The sequence below is a fragment of the Coenobita brevimanus genome, chromosome 29 (assembly GCF_032717465.1).
Source record: "Coenobita brevimanus isolate Jiangsu-jjx chromosome 29, ASM3271746v2, whole genome shotgun sequence".
NCBI lineage: Eukaryota > Metazoa > Arthropoda > Malacostraca > Decapoda > Coenobitidae > Coenobita > Coenobita brevimanus.
The window spans coordinates 31,128,148-31,147,067 of record NC_136982.1 but is presented as its reverse complement, the minus strand read 5'-3'; the positions used below and the strand labels follow the sequence as shown (position 1 = coordinate 31,147,067).

Below are 18,920 nucleotides of genomic sequence, written 5' to 3'. Positions count from 1 at the left end.
ATTTGAGTAGACTTTATATGATCTGTGTAGAATATTTTTACAACACCAGTTCCTGAGTTTTACCATTTTTACCAGGTGAAAAGTAGAAGTTATAAACATTTTACAAAGAAAAATTTTCACATTGATAATTCCATACACATGAGAAGTAGGTTATACAGTTTTATGCATGTGTAATGAGGCTACTAGTAGCAGGAACAATACAGCAACTGCCCTTACACCTTTAGAGAAAAGACTTTTCTGTCTTCTTAAGATCACCCTACATCTCATTTGAAATATAGAACTGGGAGAAAGGAGATAGGATAGGAGACAGGTGGTGGCAACCATCATCCATGCACTTGACGTAGTGCTGCCTACTTCTTCCTTCACCATTATCACTCTTTTTCTGTGTTTGCCCTCTCTCTTCCTATTTCTGCCATCTTTCTGGTCACTTCTTATTTCTCTTCTTTCCACTTCATATGGCTCTTACATTGAGTGACATGCCAAATGATTCCCAGTAAGCCAGGACACCTTTTACAACACAAGCCAGGAAACCATTTACAACGCTGGGTGGTAATCATGTAACCCATACGTGTTCCCTATGTGTCAGCAAGTGGGTTGGCGGAGGGTTAGTGCCCTTCCTTGTAAAACAACAAACTCAGATTACCACCCATTACAGGATTATGGTGTCTGGCTATAGATAGATAGATAGATGGAAAGTAGATGTACCAACTTTAATATCATCGCTTTCATAAGCTATAGAAGTTGATGGGAAAACTGTACATATTTTGAAGATAAACACCTTGCAGCCTATTCTTCCCTTTTTTGTAAAGTTTACTGTACATTACACACACGGTTGTGATGATGGCATAAAAAAAAAAAAATATCTTCATGTTTGTTGGTACAGCTACACTACAACCAGTCATGGATTTTTTGCAGTGTATTATGTTCTCTACACCTTAATTCTTGCATTTACTTTGTCCATTGAGTTATTTTCCTAATTAATACTTTTCAGTAACATAGGATAAATGAAAATGACTGAGCCGCTTGGATTTGTTTGACCACACCTGCCCCTTTTATGTCAGGATGAAGGGATGACTGAGGCTGAAGTGCAGGAGAATCTGAGAGAAAAGGTGCGAACGCTGGAGAGCTACATGGTGGAGATTGCTCAGACTGTTATCAAGGACTCCGAGCAGAGTGCTGGCGAGAGTGATGCCAAGGCCCCCTCAGCCTTCAGGTATGGATGGTAAAAAACCACCGGATGTCAAGTCTAATGTAAGTAATTTAGGTATTTAGTTCTTACTGTTCTCTCATTTTCACTGCAGACATATATACTGAATAAGTAGGATAACAAATCTTGTTACACAGTAACCACATTTGAACATGAGACGGTGTCAGTGATGTTGTTATTGATCAACCCCAGTGTGAAGTATAAGTCCAGCTACACTTTGTAACATCTGTGCATTGCATTTGCTTGCAGATTTCAGTCAGTAGTCAGCATCTGTGTTCATTCATGTTACTGCCACTCAGAAATGTGAAGACATTGATTGTTGAGTGTACTAACCATCAGACCTCTGACACACTAATGCTGCCTGAGGTTCATATGTGGCCAACTGTACAGTGCTTTTGCAGTGGTGCTATACATGTCTTTTTATGAGGACAACATAATGCATGAATATTATGATAGCCAACTCACTTTTTTTTACCAGAACTCAGTAAACTGAAGTTTTGTCCACAATAAGACTTAGTAGGTAGACAAAAGTAAGTATTTATCTGAAGGTTTGCCTACAGAAGGGATGCTAGAACAAATTGACATTTTGGGTTATGAATGTTTAAAACATCTGCCTTCCCATGTGGTGTCTGGATTAGTAGGTGCCTATCCTACATTGACTAAGTCTTCCATTACTTTTCTTGTTTTATGTGTATATATTATTTTAATTTTAAATATCAGAATTGCATGTATAAGAACCTATTTATATATTTCCTGGTAATTGACCAAATGAACATTGTTACAGTGCATCCATCCATCCATCCATCATCCAATCCTGTGTTGCCCCATGAGGAGCGTAGGATCCCGGGGCCAGGCAAGTTGGTCCTGACATTTAAGATGAGAGTGACCAGTCTTACTCATCCGTGAGTGGCATTACTTGAGCAGTAAGCCCCAACCACCCCTTGGATATAAAAATTGCACCAGCTTAATCCAATTAGAGTGCCTTAATTACTCACTAAACCACCAGGTTTCATAATTTGGTTATCATCCAGCATAGCAAATGGTTTCCTTGTGTACAGGAAACCATTTGGCTTGTCACGCAATGCAGAGTCACCCATAGGCAGAAGGAAGCGGAAAGAATGAAGGAAAGAAAGACAGAAAGTTCAAAGTGCCTGTGTCCACAATCTATTCAAACTTTTGCAGAGTTCGAATTTTAGACAAAGTGTTTATCTGGCTATACTTGTTGTAATTCTCATAGTTTCGACATGCTTTTGACACAAGAATTTAGTGTGGGCTAACTAGCTAGCTTTAGGCTTTCTAATTTGCCTTTTCTTTTTATTTTAATAACGCTACCAGTTATCTTTTTTCTCATTTTAACTCAAGATAATGATAATTATCAACACAATACAGTAATTGTCACAAACATGAATTGTTTTTCTTGCATATTTACTTTTCCTCATCTTGTTTATGCCCACTTATTCTAAAACACTTTGCAGATGTATTCGTATTTAACATCGATCAGTAAGTTGTAAGGGAAACTAATATTGCATTCATTTATTTGTTTTTGACAAAGTACATGAAATACACATCTTTCACTACCACCTTGTGTTGCATAGCAGGTGATCAGCTATGATATTTGTTTACAACCTGACCAGTGCACACATTGTGCAGTGCTTAATCACAGAATGGTTAGTTTATTTTATTAATAATGTATTTTACAACAGTGTACACATATACAGTATAAGTCTGCATTATTGTAATCAAACAGAAATGTTGGAATCTCAGAAGTGACGACGTATGTGTGTACATGCATATGTTTGTGCAAAACAAGTGGAAAAGGATGCCAAAGGTTATATTTACTTTGGAGTTACATAGTAATTAACTTAAATATAGATTACACAGTGGTTTAAGTGATACAGATCATCTTAGAGAAATATAAGCTGGTTGCCTACCAACAATCATGTTCATTATAAAAATAAGAGTACATTTTTTAGTTAATGACATATGACAAAGGGGTGTTCTGTGGTGATAAGTGGTTAACCCGCCACGTGCCAGCTATTTTTAGCCCTATAGGTCACCTCCGTTCCGGCCGTTTTTCTACCTTATTTCTACCTTAATTTTTTGGGAGGCTAAAATGATAGACTTTGATGTGAAAACAACAAATTTCACCTTTAAAATGCTCACCAAAGCTCGGAAATGGGTTTCATTGAGTCCTGCATACTCATATACAGGTATAGCTGCTCTCTCACACTCGCCACGTAGGTGAGAGAAAGCCGTTTTCTATAAGGTATACGCAGGTATTTATGCTGGGAAGGTATAGCAATGTTCAGTACACTTTTCTGATTACTTATTACTGTAACATCTATCACAATTTGCGTGTCTTTCTCACTGTGAATGCATTATCTTACATGAAACCAGGTACAACCTGACTTCATTATGTGCAGTCCTGGCACTTACAAGAAGATATTTACGACTTGACTCCAGTATATAGTCCTTACAAGAAAATATTTACAACTTACACGTACGTGAAAATATTTACAAAATGCCTTCACTGTGTACAGCACTGGGTGAGGCAGAGCAAGCATGAGGGGGGGTGGGGGAGCGAGCAAGTGTATGGCCTTGACAGCCTGGGGGATGGTAGAGGAACAGTTACCATACATGCCTGCCAGTTTTTACCTGTGAATCTTGAAAAATGCGGTCACAGTTAACTTTTTTATTTCAAACCATTTTAAAACGGCACTGGCACTGGCCGCGGAATTATGTCAGACCGTTTTAAAATGGCACTGGCACGCAGCGGGTTAAGGGATCTTTACCATAATTTTGCTCAACAAAGAACTTTAAAATCTTATCACATTGCTTTGTAATGTCATATACTGTTGTGTTTCTAACACCATCACTGAGAACATATACAAAAATACGTATTTACTCTCAGTCTGTACAGAACTTCTGAGTACTGCACTTTCATATTTTGATGTACATGGTTTTGTTTCCGTCACCACAATTGTCTCACAACACGTGCACACACTGTATACTTGTGCCTGGATTGTTTTGTTGCCAGCTTTTTTCACAGCACTGCACTGCACTGCTGTAATTGACAAAGCTAGGACACGATTTGAAGCCACAGTCATGGTGAAATCTGAATCAAAGAAATAAAGAGCTTCTTAACTACAAGGAGGATAGGAAACTTGTGGGTGACAAGACACTTTATAATAAGATCATCAGTACCAGATAAGTGTTGCTACAATATTAGCTGCTAGAGTCTGCTGTCATTTGTGAGCTAGTTTGGGGAAATAATAAAGATAGGTTTCATATATTATTGTATTCGAACTTTAGATGTTTCCGATCTTTAGAGGTTTGAATTTTTGAGGTTGTACTGTATCATATGTTTATAGAAGAGCTTGTTGAACCCATGGACTGCAAGTTACAGCACAGGCTCTGCCCAGCAAACCAGCACTTCAAGTTTGTGCGCTGTTTGTGTTAAAATAAGTCTGCTGTAGACAAAACATTACCCATGCAGAAGAATAATGTATAGAACAACGTAAATTACAGTGTGTCTGCTCTTTTTTTTTTTTTTTTTTTTTTTTTTTTTTTAATGCAAGAAAGAAGGAACCAAAGGCCAGGAGCCTGCAAACCATTCCTTCCAAGAAAAAACAAAAACAATACAAAAAAGAGCCAAATTCAAGATCCATTCATTTCGAGATGCCTGGACACACTGTGTTTTAAAGACTGGAGATCATAGGAAGTAGGAAATACAGACAGAGGGAGACAGTTCTGGAGTTGACCTGTTGCATAAATGAAGGACTGGGAGTAATGATTAACTCTTGCATTAGATAGTTGGACAGAAAAGGGATGAGAGTTTGTTGCTAGGCGGGTGCTACGCACCCGTCGAAGAGGTGGAGGGATGCAAACAGACAGTTCAGAGGAACAGTGACCATTGAGGTAGTGATAGAAAAAAGATAAAGATGCAACAGCGTGGCGAAGAGAATGAGGTTGAAGGGAGCCAGTAAGAGGAGGAGAGTTGATGAGACGAATAGCCTTTGGCTCCACCCTATTGAGAAGAGCTGTATGTGGGGAGCCTCCTCACACATGAGAGTTGTACTCTAAACAGGGGCGAATAAAACCCGTGTATAAATTTAACAACTGTGCAGGGATAAAGAAGGAACGGAGTTGGCTTAGCACACCTAATCTCTTGGAAGGAGATATTACAAGAGATGCAATATGATCAACTGAAGATAAGTCCTGAGTGAATGAAACCCCAAGCATGTTCAAGGATGATGCAGGATTAGGTTAATATTATTACACATTAGTGGGTACTCCTGTGGAAGGTTGTGTTGGGTTGAAAGGTGTAAAAACTAAGTTTTTGATGCATTAAAAACAACCAGATTATTTTTACGCCAGTCAGAGATACATTGCAAGTCAGATATTAGGTGTACCATAGCCTCATTCCTTGGTTGTTGAAGAACCTGCTGAGATGGACGTTGCGGGAACTGAATGGAAAGGTGAAGGGTGGAATCATCATCATCAGAGTACGAGTGGATAGGGTTAGATGTAGAGATTAGAAGGTCATTGATGAATAAAAGGAAGAGGGTTGGTGATAGGACAGAGCCCTGAGGAACACCACTGTTGATAGATCTAGGAGAAGAACGATGGCTGTCTACAACAGCGCCATAGAACGACCAGAAAGGAGGCTATAGATGAAGGCACAGATAGAAAGATATAAACCGTAATAGGGCAGCTTGGAAATTAATGATTTATGCCAGACTCGATCGGAATCCTTTGAGATGTCAAGTGCAATGGCAAAGCTTTCGCCAAAGTCCCGAAAGAAGGATGACTAGGAGTCTGAAAGGTAGGTGAGAAGAACGCCAATGGACACTGACAATCAGAAAGAAAGTTGTGATAGGAAAGATGCTTTAAAATTTTTCTCTTAAGAATTGACTTGAAAACTTTTGAGACACAGGATGTTAAAGCAATTGGATGATAGAGGATTGGGAATGGTCACCCTTCTTTGGGACTGGCTGAATGAGAGCAAACTTTCAGCAAGAAGGAAAGGTACAAGTTGAAAGACAAAGGCGAAAGAGTTTACATAGGCAGGGTGTAAGCCCCGAAGCACGGTTCTTGAGGACAACAGAAGGGACTGCCTTGTTAGTATTAAGGCCAGTGATGGCAGAAAATACATCAGCTGAAGAAATTTTAATGTCATCTATGAGGATGTCTGAGGGGGGAAGTGATGAAGGAACAGCACCGGAATTGTCTAAGGTGGAATTAGAGGAGAAAGTTTGGGTGAAGAGATCTGCTTTGTCAGTAAAAGAAATAGCTACAGTGCAATCAGAATAGAAAAGAGGAGGGAAGGATGATGAGGTAAAGTTGTTAGAAAGGTTTTTGGCAAGGTGCCAGAAAGAGCAGGAAGAATTGGAGTTGGAGAGTTGAGAGCATTTAGTTCGATTGAAATTATTTTTAGCAGTGCAAAGAATAGACTTACCACGATTCCGGGCAGAAACATAAACAAGATGTGATTCAGGAATGGGTTGGCTTTGGTACCTTTTATAGGCTTTCTCCTTGTTGCGGACAGCATTAGAACAAGCGTGATTAAACCAAGGCTTTCTTGCATTAGTCAAAGGATATGAGAAAGGATTGTAGGATTCCATGCTCGAGAGAATAACCTCTGTAATGCGCAAGGCACACTCAGATGGCTCCTGACCATGGAAGCAATAATCATTCCAGGGAAAATCAAAGTAGTACTGCTTGAGGTCCTCCCAATCCGTAGCTTCAAAGTGCCACAGACGACGTTTCTTTGGAGGGTCCACAGGCCGTACCAGAGCGATAGGACAGGTTAAGATAATAAGGTTGTGATCGGAGGAGCCCAACAGAGAAGAAGGATTAATAGTGCAAGCAGAAGATTAGTTGTAAGGAAGAGGTCAAGTATGTTGGAGGTCTCTCCAAGGCGGTCAGGGATACGGGTAGCATGCTGTACAAGCTGCTCTAGGTCATTAAGGATGGAAAAGTTGTAGACTTGTTCACCAGGTGGATCAGTGAAAGGAGAGGAGAGCCAAAGGTGATGGTGAATATTGAAATCTCCTAGAATGGAGATTTCAGGGAAAGGGGAAATGGATGGAATTTGTTCCATTGTAGAAGTAAGATAGTCAAAGAATTTTTGATAGTCAGTAGAATTAGGAGAAAAGTTAACAGTGCAGATATATTTAGTAGAGAATGACAAGAAAGCCGAAGCCAGAGAGTAGAGAAATCAGAAGAATCAAGTTCAGGAACATGAGAGCAAGATAAATCGTTTTGTACATATACACAACAGCCACCTTTGGCTTTGAAATGAGTATAGAAAAAGGAGGAAACAGAAAAGGGTTTGCTGTCAGTTGCCTCAGACAACTGAGTCTCTATCTAGAAGAGAAGGTGAGGTTTAGAGGAGGAGAGGTGGTGTTCAACAGAGAGAAAGTTAGAGGAAAGTCCACGAATGTTGCAGAAATGAAGAAGTCAGTCAGACAATGGTTCCAGGCATCTCTCTGAGTCGTCACCGGGAGAGGGACGGATGGTGGGGGAATTTATGCCCCCCCCCTCCCTCCCCCCGAGGCATGATTTTCAACAGCCATGTTTCATTTTTTACTTTTTGAAAAGGAAGTGTAATGTGTACTGTGCATGTAGTTTGGTGTTGACAGTTAGAGAAACATGTATTGGTGAGCATGCTGGCCTACTCTCTGTATTACTGAAACACTGAAAAAGTTCAGCAAAGGGGCATGGTCAGGAACTAGTCCTGAGGGCTGATGAAATGGGAGCTCCAGCTCTTCCTGTCATCAGCTTTCCATCCACCTTGGGAGTACTGCTCTGCCCGACTGGTGCCACAGTCTACACCTGATTCCATTTGCCATGGAATATCCTTACCACATGGCTGTAAAGCAGGTAGAGGTGGTACCGTCTGGATCGAATTTAAAATTTGGTGAAGCAACTTGAATTATGGAAAGTTACATTTGGAAAGAATGTAAGTGCTGCACTGTTAACGTCAGAAGTCATGTATTCAGTCCTTGGCTTGTTGCATGTTGTATCTTTTGTATCTTGCTTACAGAGGTTTAACATTTAATTTCTCCCATAAATTTCCTCAAAATTTTTCCCTTGTCTATCTATCTATCTATTGCCAGATGCCATAATCCCATACGGGGTGGCCATTTGACTCTGAGTTATTTGTTTTACAGGGAGGGGCACTAACCCTCCACCAACCCACTTGACACGTAGGGAGCACGTATGGTTTGGTTATATGGTTACCACCCAACGTTGTAAATGGTTTCTTGGCTTACAGGAAACCATTTGGCTTGTCACTCAATGTAAAGCCACCCGTAACAGAAAGAAAAGCAATAAGTAGTGACAGGAAAGATGGGAGAAATAGGAAGAGAAGAGGGCAGGCACAGAAAAAGAATGATAAAGGCTTGGAAGAAGTACCTCGCATTAACCCTCTCAGGCACAGTCATGCGATTCGCGTTCCATGTGGTTTGTTACAAAGAAGCACAGTCATGCAAATCACTTTCCTAAGCACAAAAAAATTCGCCAAAAATTTTCTGGTCAATTTGCATCAGATTTTGATGCGTTCTAAGAAGCGTGTCGCTTTCCCATGGTAAGGCATTGGCAATGCTGAGGCACTTCATGGGGCCCAGCACGTAGCAACAAACCTCAGTCTCTTCCAAGCAGCCAGGCGGTAGGGCTGTGTTGTGTGTCCTGTCCCTTTAAACTCGTACTAATTCTCCCCCTCCCGCCCAGGCCGAAGCCCCTATGGACTCGGTGTGATAATTCATTATTTGTGAGCATAATTGTATGTGATGTCGATGGAACATAGATATATGTCACGAAAAGGAATTGTTCCCGTTATCATTCGTTAGGCTTAAAGGCAATACGTGTGTTCACTGTAGCGGGGTTTCTCCTCTCGCCCTCCCCTTGGCCCTGTGGCGTGAGTACAAATACGTATATAATGAAGCCAATGCCAAAACTGTATTTTGTTTGAAAGATATTGTGGTTGGCTTGGTGAAATTATGGAACCATTTAGCGTTATGGATGCCACATACCATAGTATGGAATGGGGCAGGCATCATATACGCTTTATAGTCAGGAAGGGATAATTAGAGGTGTTTAGGGATGGAATTATTGTGATTCTGATAGTGAAAATGTGTATGGAATTGTATGAAATATGTGTCAAACATGCTGCGAGTGTTCGTGATGGAGTGTGGTGTGTGCCCATACAGTAGTGTTGCATTGTACTTTCCCAGCGAAGGATGGTGCATCACAGTCACGTTGAACCGTAGTAAGGAAGGGAATAATTGCGGAGGTTGGGGTGGAATCATTGTGGTAGTCATGTATTTGTGTATGATATAGTGTGAAGTGTAAGTGAAATGTGCCATGTATCCTCGTGACGGCATAAGTTATGGTGCGTAGCGTAGGTTAGCAATGCCTTAGCGGCAGGTGTCCTCAGGTGATAGGGATGCCTAGGAACGACGGACGTCATTGAACAGGTACTGTACCTTAGTCTGACATTTAGTGATAACTTATACTTTATGTAAAATATATGTGAACTGTGCCATGAGAGTTCGTTTAGGTGCGTAGCGTAGGTGAGTGATACTTTAGCGTCAGGTGTGCTGGGAAAGGTAATGATGCCAAGGATCGACGGATGTTATTGAACAGATACTGTACCTTGGTCTGACATTTAGTGATAACTTATAGTTTATGTAAAATATACGTGAACTGTGCTGCGAGTGTTCGTTTAGGTGCGTACCGTAGGTGAGCGATACTTTAGCGTCAGGTATGCTGGGAAAGGTAATGATGCCAAGGAATGACGGACGTCATTGAACAGGTACTGTACCTTGGTCTGACATTTTGTGATAACTTATACTTTATGTAAAATATACTTGAACTGTGCTGTGAGTGTTCGTTTAAGTGCTTAGCGTAGGTGAGCGATATTTTAGCGGCAGGTGTGCTGGGAAAGGTAACGATGCCGAGGAACGATGGATGTCATTGAATAGGTACTTTTACCTTGGTCTGACATTTAGTGATAACTTATTCTGTATGTAGAATGTACATGAACTGTGCCACGATTGTTTGTTTAGGTGCATAGCCTAGGTGAACGATACTTTAGCGGCAGGTGTGCTGGGAAAGGTAACGACGCCAAGGAACAAGGGACGTCAGTGGACAGGTACTGTACCTTGCAATGCCGGGCAACCACGGACATCAGTGGACAGGTGCTTACACCTTGCTAAAACGATTGTTGAAATTTATGATTCTTATCATTCCCTACGTGTCAACAAGCAGGTTGGTGGAAGGTTAGTGTCCCTCCCTGTAAAACAAATAACTCAAAAGTCAAATGGCCACCCCTTACGGGATTATGGCGTCTGGCAGTAGATAGATCTAAAATGTTTGTGATGTGTGCCACAAGTGTTTGTGGAAAATATTGTATCATGTGCTGGGGGAACGTTTGGGGAAGGAGGGGAAAATATGTCTGTATATATATATATATATATATATATATATATATATATATATATATATATATACACCTCTGTGGTACAGTGGTAGAGTGTGCGTTTCGTACACGGGTGGACCAGGGTTCGTGCCCTGCCAGGGTAATAAACTTTGGGAGTGTTCACCCGGCCACGTACTGCATTGGCGGACACAAGGGGTGCTGTGGTTGAACCAGTGCCGCTTACTGTAAAGTATGCTTGCACTCAGTCGGCTTGTGCGTGCCGAATACACTTGGTTCACAGACTTCACACACATCCAAAGCCACTCCAACACTACAATTACACTTACAAGCACTTCTCACCCTACATACAATCTCTGCCAGACAGCCTAAGCCACTTGGTGGAGATACATTGGCTGTATCGTCCCGACTTCGGTCGGGATAGGCCGGTCCTGCAGTGGATACTCAAACGACTGATGATGATGATGGTGATGATATACGGTATATATATATATATATATATATATATGACAGATGAACTGAATGACAGACTAACAAAAGTGCTAAAAGAATCAGCAGAGGTAGTAGGAGAACCTAATACAACCAAAGCCAATATGTATTCAGAAAAGACACTTGAGCTTATGAAAAAAGAAATGAATTGAAAGTAAAAACAAAGAAAGATGAAATAGAATGAGCAGAATTAAATAAGCTTATCAACAAAATTCAAAGCGAAGATAAAAGAAAGAGAAACATGGATCATAGCAAAGAAACTATCAAAAAAGGAAAAAGTCTGAAACAGGTCCGAAGTAAAATGGCACTTGGAAAGCAACAAATTACGTCACTAAAAGACAAAAACGGTGAAGCCATTAAATGCAGAGATAAGATGCTGAAGAGAGTTGAAGAATTTTACAAAGAACTATATGCATCATAGACAGTAGTACCAACAGCTAACTTTTCAGTTGACACAAGTGGAATATCTGTGGTAACACCAGACGAAGTAAATAAGTCTATCAAAAATATGAAAAGAGGGAAAGCTCCGTGAGAAGATGGAATAGTAGCAGATTTACTGTTGGATGCAGGAGCAGAAGCACTAGGCTTGCTCACTTGTTTACTCAGTGTTTAAAAAGGAAGAAAATTCCCAAAACATGGTGTAATGCAATAGTTATTTTACTTTACAAAAAAGGTGACTCAAAAGACCTTACTAACTATCGACCCATTAGCTTGCTATCAGTCATTTACAAACTCTTCACTAAAGTCCCTACAAACAGAATAACTACAAATCTGGAGGAAAACCAACCCCATGAACGGGCAGGATTCCGAAGCGGGTACTCGACTACTGATCATCTACATACAATGAATCAGCTAATTGAGAAAACTACAGAATATAATAAACCACTGTGCTTAGGTTTTTTTGATCACGAGAAGGCTTTCGACTCAGTGGAGCAAATAGCAATTATGAATTCATTGCGAGAACAAGGAGTGAATGAGAACATTGTAAAACTGGTCGAAAACATATATAAAGAGGGAACTTCTACAGTTAAATTACATAAGGACTCGGAGAAAATTAGATTGAGAAGGGCATGCATCAGGGAGATACAGTTTCACCAAAGTTATTTACAGCATGCCTAGAAAGTATTTTCAGAAAGCTAGACTGGGAAAACAAAGGAGTGAACATAGATGGAGAAAAGCTAAACCATTTAAGATTTGCAGATGACATTGTCCTAATCTCAGAAGCAGCAGAGACACTGCAAGAAATGTTAAATTACCTGAACAGAAAAAGTCTCAAAGTAGGGCTAAAGATGAACCGGAGTAAAACTGAAGTAATGTTTAATCCCCAGACACCAAAGAGTGTCATCAGAATAAGTGGAGAAATTCTTGAAGAAGTCGAGGAGTACAATTACCAGGGACAAATACAGTACTAAAATTAACGAAAGATAATGATAGCGAAATAAAAAGACGCATTACAATTGGATGGAAAGTTTTCGGTAAACATAGGGACATTATGAAAAGTAGCTTGCCAGTTTGTATGAAACGAGAAGTATATAACAAATGTATAATTCCAGCTATGACGTATGGTTGCGAGACTTGGAAACTTACAAAATTGATGGAAAATAAATTAACTTGTTCTCAGAGAGCAATTGAAAGGTCAGTGTTGGGAATATCTTTAAAAGACAGGAAAAGATCAACTTGGGTGAGAGAGCAGACTAAAGTCAAAGATATTATAGAAGTTATAAAAGAACAGAAATGGAAGTGGGCAGGCCACATAGCAAGAATAAGGGTAATCGATGGAGCAAAAGGCTGACTGAATGGACACAAAGAGATGGTAAGCGTAGCAGAAAAAGGCCAGACAGGAGGTGGAGGGATGAGATAGAGAAATTTGCAGGGAAAACGTGACAAAGATTGGCTCAGTCAAGGAATTCGTGGAGAAGGTTGGGGGAGGCCTTTGTTCAGCAGTGGACTTGTAATGGCTGCTGCTGCTGCTGATCTATCTATCTATCTATAGCCCGACGCCCTAATCCCGCAAAGGGTGGCCGCAGACAAAACGCCTCCAAGTCACTCTGTCACCCACCATTTGACTCCCCTCCCCCCAACTCACCCCCCCCTCCCTCATATACCTCTCAACTCCATCCCTCCACCTCATCCTCGGTCTACCCCTCCCTCTCCCTCCCTCCACCTCACCTACATACACCCTCTTAGTCAGTCTTTCATTCTCCATCCTCTCCACATGTCCAAACCACCTCAGTGTATTTCTCCTAATCTTTTCAACCACATCCACATCTACCCCACAACGTTCCTTCACTTCTTCATTCGTCAACCTGTCCCTCCACGTCACTCCACATGCTCCTCTCAAGTAACTCATTTCCACTGCTCTCACTCTTGACTTGTTCCCCTCTTGCAAGGTCCACGCCTCGCTTCCATACGTCAGGGTAGGGATCACAATACCATCATGCAGTGACTTCTTAACTTCCATACTCACCTCCCTATTTCTCATCACTGCTTTCAGTGTGCCGACAACCTTCCTTCCCTGCTGTACCCTTTCACGTACTTCATCCCCCAAAGTTCCATCCTTACTCGTCACACTACCCAAGTACTTGAATGCACTCACATTCTCCATATCCTCACCATCCAACCTCACAGCACACTCTGTGACTTCATTCCTCTCAAACACCATAACTTTACTTTTGTTTACATTAACTTTCAGCCTCCTCCTCCTACACACTGTCCCAAATTCATTCACCAAACCTTGCAACTCCCATTCATCTTCACTCAACAATACTGTATCATCAGCAAACAGCAACACCGGAAGCTTCCAAATCTCACCCTCATTCATTAGGGCCACCCCCACATCCACTGCCCTACCTTGTACCTCCTTTACAACCCCATCCATATATATATTAAACAGCCATGGAGACATTACACACCCCTGTTTCAGTCCCACATTGAGATCAAAGAACTCACTCAGCTCACCATTCACTCGCACCGTAGCCCTAGCTCCCTCGTACATACTCTTCACAGCACTCAACAATTTCCCCTCCACTCCATATATTCTTAATACCTTCCACATACCTTTCCTATCTATTCTGTCATAAGCTTTCTCCAAGTCCATGAAGGCAGCATACACTTTCCTTCCCTTCTCTAGATACTTCTCCACTAAACATCTTAGAACAAATATCTGATCTACACACCCTTTTCCCTTCCTAAATCCCCCTTGTTCTTCTCCAACTAGCTCCTCTGTCATATGCCTAACCCTATCAATGAGTATTCTACCATATATTTTACCAGTCACACTAAGAAGGCAAATACCCCTATGGTTACCACATACTTCTCTCTCCCCTTTTCCTTTGTACAGAGGAACAATTATACCTGATTTCCAGTCCTCTGGAACCCTTCCCTCTTCCCAAGCCAATCTACACAACTTCCATATCCACTCCACAACAATCTCACCCCCATTCCGAAGCATTTCACCACACACTCCATCAATTCCTGGGGCCTTTCCCAGCTTAATCTTCTTCATCGCTTCCACTACTTCCGACCTACTGATCTCTTCCTCCCTCCTCTCATCTCTTCTTCTCCCAGCCATTCCCCAACCACTTATACTCACACTGCTCTCACTCTCTACATTCAACAAATCCTCAAAGTGCTCCTTCCATCTCCTCAATTTCTCTCTCTTCTCCACCAGCAATCTATTATTCCTATCTTTCACTCCCCTACTATTTCCCCTTTCACACTGCCTTACTTTCTTTACCTCCTTCCAAAACAATTTCTTACTCTCCCTCCATTTCACGCTCAGATTCCTCCCAAACTCTTCATCCACTTTCTTCTTACTCTCCTTCACCAATATCTTAACCTCCCTTCTCCTGCTCACATATACCTCTCTCTTCTGTCTCTAATCTTCTCCCCTACCTGTACTCGCCAACCATTCACCATATGCCTTCTTCTTTTGTTCCACAGCTCGTTTCACCTCATCATTCCACCATGCTGTCCCTTGCACACCCTTGCATCTCCTCCTCACTCCACAAACCGCCTCACACGCTGCGCTTATCTCTTCCGTGAATATCTTACATACGTCTTCCACCCCTTCCATCTGCTCTAGCTCATACCTTCCCAATCTTTCTTCCACTATGCTCTTATACTCTGTCCTCTTCTCACTATCTTGCAATTTCTCCACTCTTCTCACAGGAGCTGCTTCCTCCTGTCTTCCCCTTCGCCTCCTCAACCACTTTCTTTGCAGCTCTACCTTGGCCATCACTAAGTGATGGTCCGAGACTCCATTCCCCCACCCTCTCCACACCCTTGCATCCAACACTTGTCTTCTCATTCGCTCATCCACACACACGTAATCTATCATTGCCTTTCGTTCAACAAGTTCACCATCCATCCTCCTCATTATCTCCATGTATACCGGTGGATCATCTTATGCTGAAAGTAGGTGTTGGCTATTGCCAACCCCTTACCAGCACAGATGTCCACCAAAGCACTACCATTCCCATCTACTTCAGCTGGCACACCCCACTGACCAACCACTCCATCCACTCGTACATTCCCAACTTTGCCATTCATGTCTCCAATCAACAGCACTCTCTCGCTCCTCTCAAACTTGTCCATACATGCTTCTACTCTCGCCCAAAACTCATCTTTCACTCTTGCCACTCGATCCTCTGTTGGAGCATACACACATACAGTCGCCCATGCTTGTATACCTACTTTCATCCTCACCCATACAATCCTTGCACCCACTGTTCCATACTCTTTTATATTCTCCTTCCACTTCTTGCTTATCATCAGACATACTCCCTCTCTTGCCCTCTCATTCTCTCTGACTCCCGCACATATACCTACACCGTATTCTCATTCTCTCATCCTTTCACCTTTCCATTTAGTTTCAGTCAATCCACATATATCCACTTTTGCATCCTCAAGCACCTGGACAATCTCTCTCTCTTTCACTTCATCATTCACTCCTCTCACATTCCACGTTCCTACCCTCAGAATGTCCTTTGTCCGTTCCTTAGTCGTCAACGTATGGTCCGTCCGGGTCCGAGGCGCTTTATTTGCTTTTTTAGTTAGTTCTTTTTACGGGGTGGGGCACTAACCCACCACCAACCCTTTTAGTCGCCTCGTGCTGCTGCTGATATATATATATATATATATACACACACACACACACACTTACACACTCGCGCACACACACACACGAACAGCCGGAGAGAGAGGACGTCCGAGGCATCGCTCCTGACCTTGAGTAGTTTCAGGAATTTTGTCTGTCCTGTCTCCTAGGGTCTTTCTTTAAATTTAAAATAATGAAAGTTGGTAGACTACCAAAAATGTAAAGATTTGTTGGCAATAGTATACATGAATGTTTGTGGCTTATTGGTAACAGCTGTTTAGGTACTTGATCGGTACGTTAAAGATGGCCGAAAATGTAAACAATGAGGGAATGGAATTTCAAGGATTTGATGCTAATACTAATGTCATGGACCTAATGAAAACATTAATTATGAGGATTAGTGAACTCGAAAAAAAAGTAGAGAATCTAGTGATAAAGGATGTGTCAGGAAATACGGAAACCACCATACAGAGTCTAATCCAGTCCAACGAAACAGCCAATGAAGAGATTAAGAATTTGAAGCGGGAAAATGTTGAACTGAGGAGGAAACTTGAAGAGAGTACTAATAAAACGGAGAAGGTGAGTAATGTACTAGAAGAACACAAGGCAAAGTGGGCACACGTAGAGGAAGAACAGAAAGAAGTGGTCAGCTTAAGAGAGATCATCCAGGAAGAAAGGGAAATGAACAAGAAAGAAATGGAAGAAAATGTAGTGAAAATACTGAAGAAAAAAGAGAAAATAGTGAGAGAAACTGTAGAAAGGAACAGATGTGTGATAGTATTTGGAAACAGGGAAGAGGAAGAAAAGGTTAGGTTCGCAAGACTCGAGAGAGACACGAACATGGTGAGAGGAATATTAGGCAAGATTGACCCCGAAGGAAACACGTGGGTAAAAGAAATTGAGGAAGTAAGGAGGATAGGGCCTTATAAGAAAGGGGAAACAAGACCAATGAGAGTCAAGTTTACATCAGAAAGTGTAATAAATGAGATACTTAAAGTGACCTGGAAATTAAGCAAAGAGGCGGGGATGGAAAATATTATAATAAGAAAAGATCTGAATGAAGAAGAAAGAGAAGCTTTAAAATCATTAAAGGAAGAAGCAAAGGAAAAAAATGATAAGAGGACAGAGGAAGAACGTAATACAGTACTTTTTTTTGGAGAGTATTGGATATGAAAGTAAGGAAATGGTATTTAAGGAAATAGAAGTGAAGGAAATTAGGGGGGATGGTTGTGAAAGATCAGAAGTTGAGGAAGTGGTACAGACAGAGAGTAGGAGAGAAGAGGGTATTAATAATGTCAAAAATAATTTGAAGGTGATATATACTAATGTTGATGGTTTCATATCGACAAGGATCGAAATTAATGATTTCTTGAGAGAGCATGAACCTGATGTCATGTGCTTTGTAGAGACCAAATTAAGAGAAGATATTGATGTTCATTTGGGAGATGGTAAATACAAACTGTGGAGAAAAGACAGAAAAGAAAAAAAGGGAGGAGGAGTGATGATAGCAGTGAAGAACAACATAAATGTAGATACTGTGGAAATGGGAGAAGGCAGGGCTGAAGTGATATATATGAAATTAGAAACTGGAGAGAATGTTAAGGGAGATATGGCGGTAGTGTATGTTCCCCAAAGACGAGAGCATGGAAGGATGGCAGATACCATGAGATGTTGTCAGATATGGCTAGCTACTTGCAAAAAATAATTGAGAAAAGCAATAATATAATTTTGGTGGGTGACTTTAATTGTAAAGAGGTGAACTGGGAGGAATGGTACTCGGGAGGCGGCGAGGATTCGTGGGGTACTATGTTATTAAATATAATAATGAATAATGTGATGACGCAGTGGGTCAAAGAAGAGACACGGTTTCGAGGTGAGGACACACCAGCAAGGTTAGATTTACTGTTCACCAAAGAACCTGATGTAATAGAATCATTGGAATATCTCTGTCCTTTGGGAAAAAGTGATCACGTGGTCATTGAGTTCCAGATGTTAATAGGAAACGTCGAGCCAAGAGACGAGCTTCATAGACAGGGAAGATACAACTTTGGCAAAGCAAATTTTACAGGATTGAGAAACTTTTTTGAAAATGCGGATTGGAGAAAATTCAGAGAAACAAGAGAGATACAGAGGAAGTGGGATATCTTTCTAGACCTCTATAATTTGGGAGTGGAAAATTTGTACCAAGAGTAAGAGGGAAAGAAAACAGGAAAAAGGAGTGGTTTAACAGAAGGTGTATGATAGCCAAAATAGAGAGAGATAAGGCGTGGAACAATTGGAGAAAGAGAGGTAACGACAGAACAAAGGAAGAATATAAAAGAACAAGAAACGAATACACAAGAATACGTAGGGAAGAAGAAAGGAATTTTGAAAAAGGTATAATTGACAAATGCAAGGATGAACCCAAACTGTTTTATAGATTTGTTAATGGCAAACTGAAACAAAAGGAAGGAATCACCAAGCTGAAAGTAGATGGAGAGGTCTTTAATGATGCGGCAATGCAAGCAGAAATAATGAACAAACGTTTCCAGTCAGTTTTCACTAAAGAAAAGGAGCTTGTGGAAGGGGAGGGAGTGATTAGAAATGTTCCGGTGATGAAAGATATAAAAGTGGAGGTGCAGGAAGTGTATAAATTACTGGAAACTCAAGATGTAAGGAAAGCCCCAGGACCTGATGGAATTTCT

The 18,920-nt window shown here is 41.1% G+C and overlaps 1 protein-coding gene across 4 annotated transcripts in view; it reads left to right on the top strand.

Moving 5' to 3' along the window:
• Nucleotides 1-18,920, top strand: part of LOC145395050 (uncharacterized) — a 1,083,039-nt gene that overhangs the window by 397,879 nt on the left and 666,240 nt on the right. For all 4 annotated transcript variants that reach the window (XM_080268801.1, XM_080268802.1, XM_080268803.1 and 1 more), the window contains exon 11: nt 1,062-1,213. In XM_080268801.1, the coding sequence (XP_080124927.1) occupies nt 1,062-1,213 (152 nt within the window). The remainder of the gene's footprint in view (nt 1-1,061; nt 1,214-18,920) is intronic.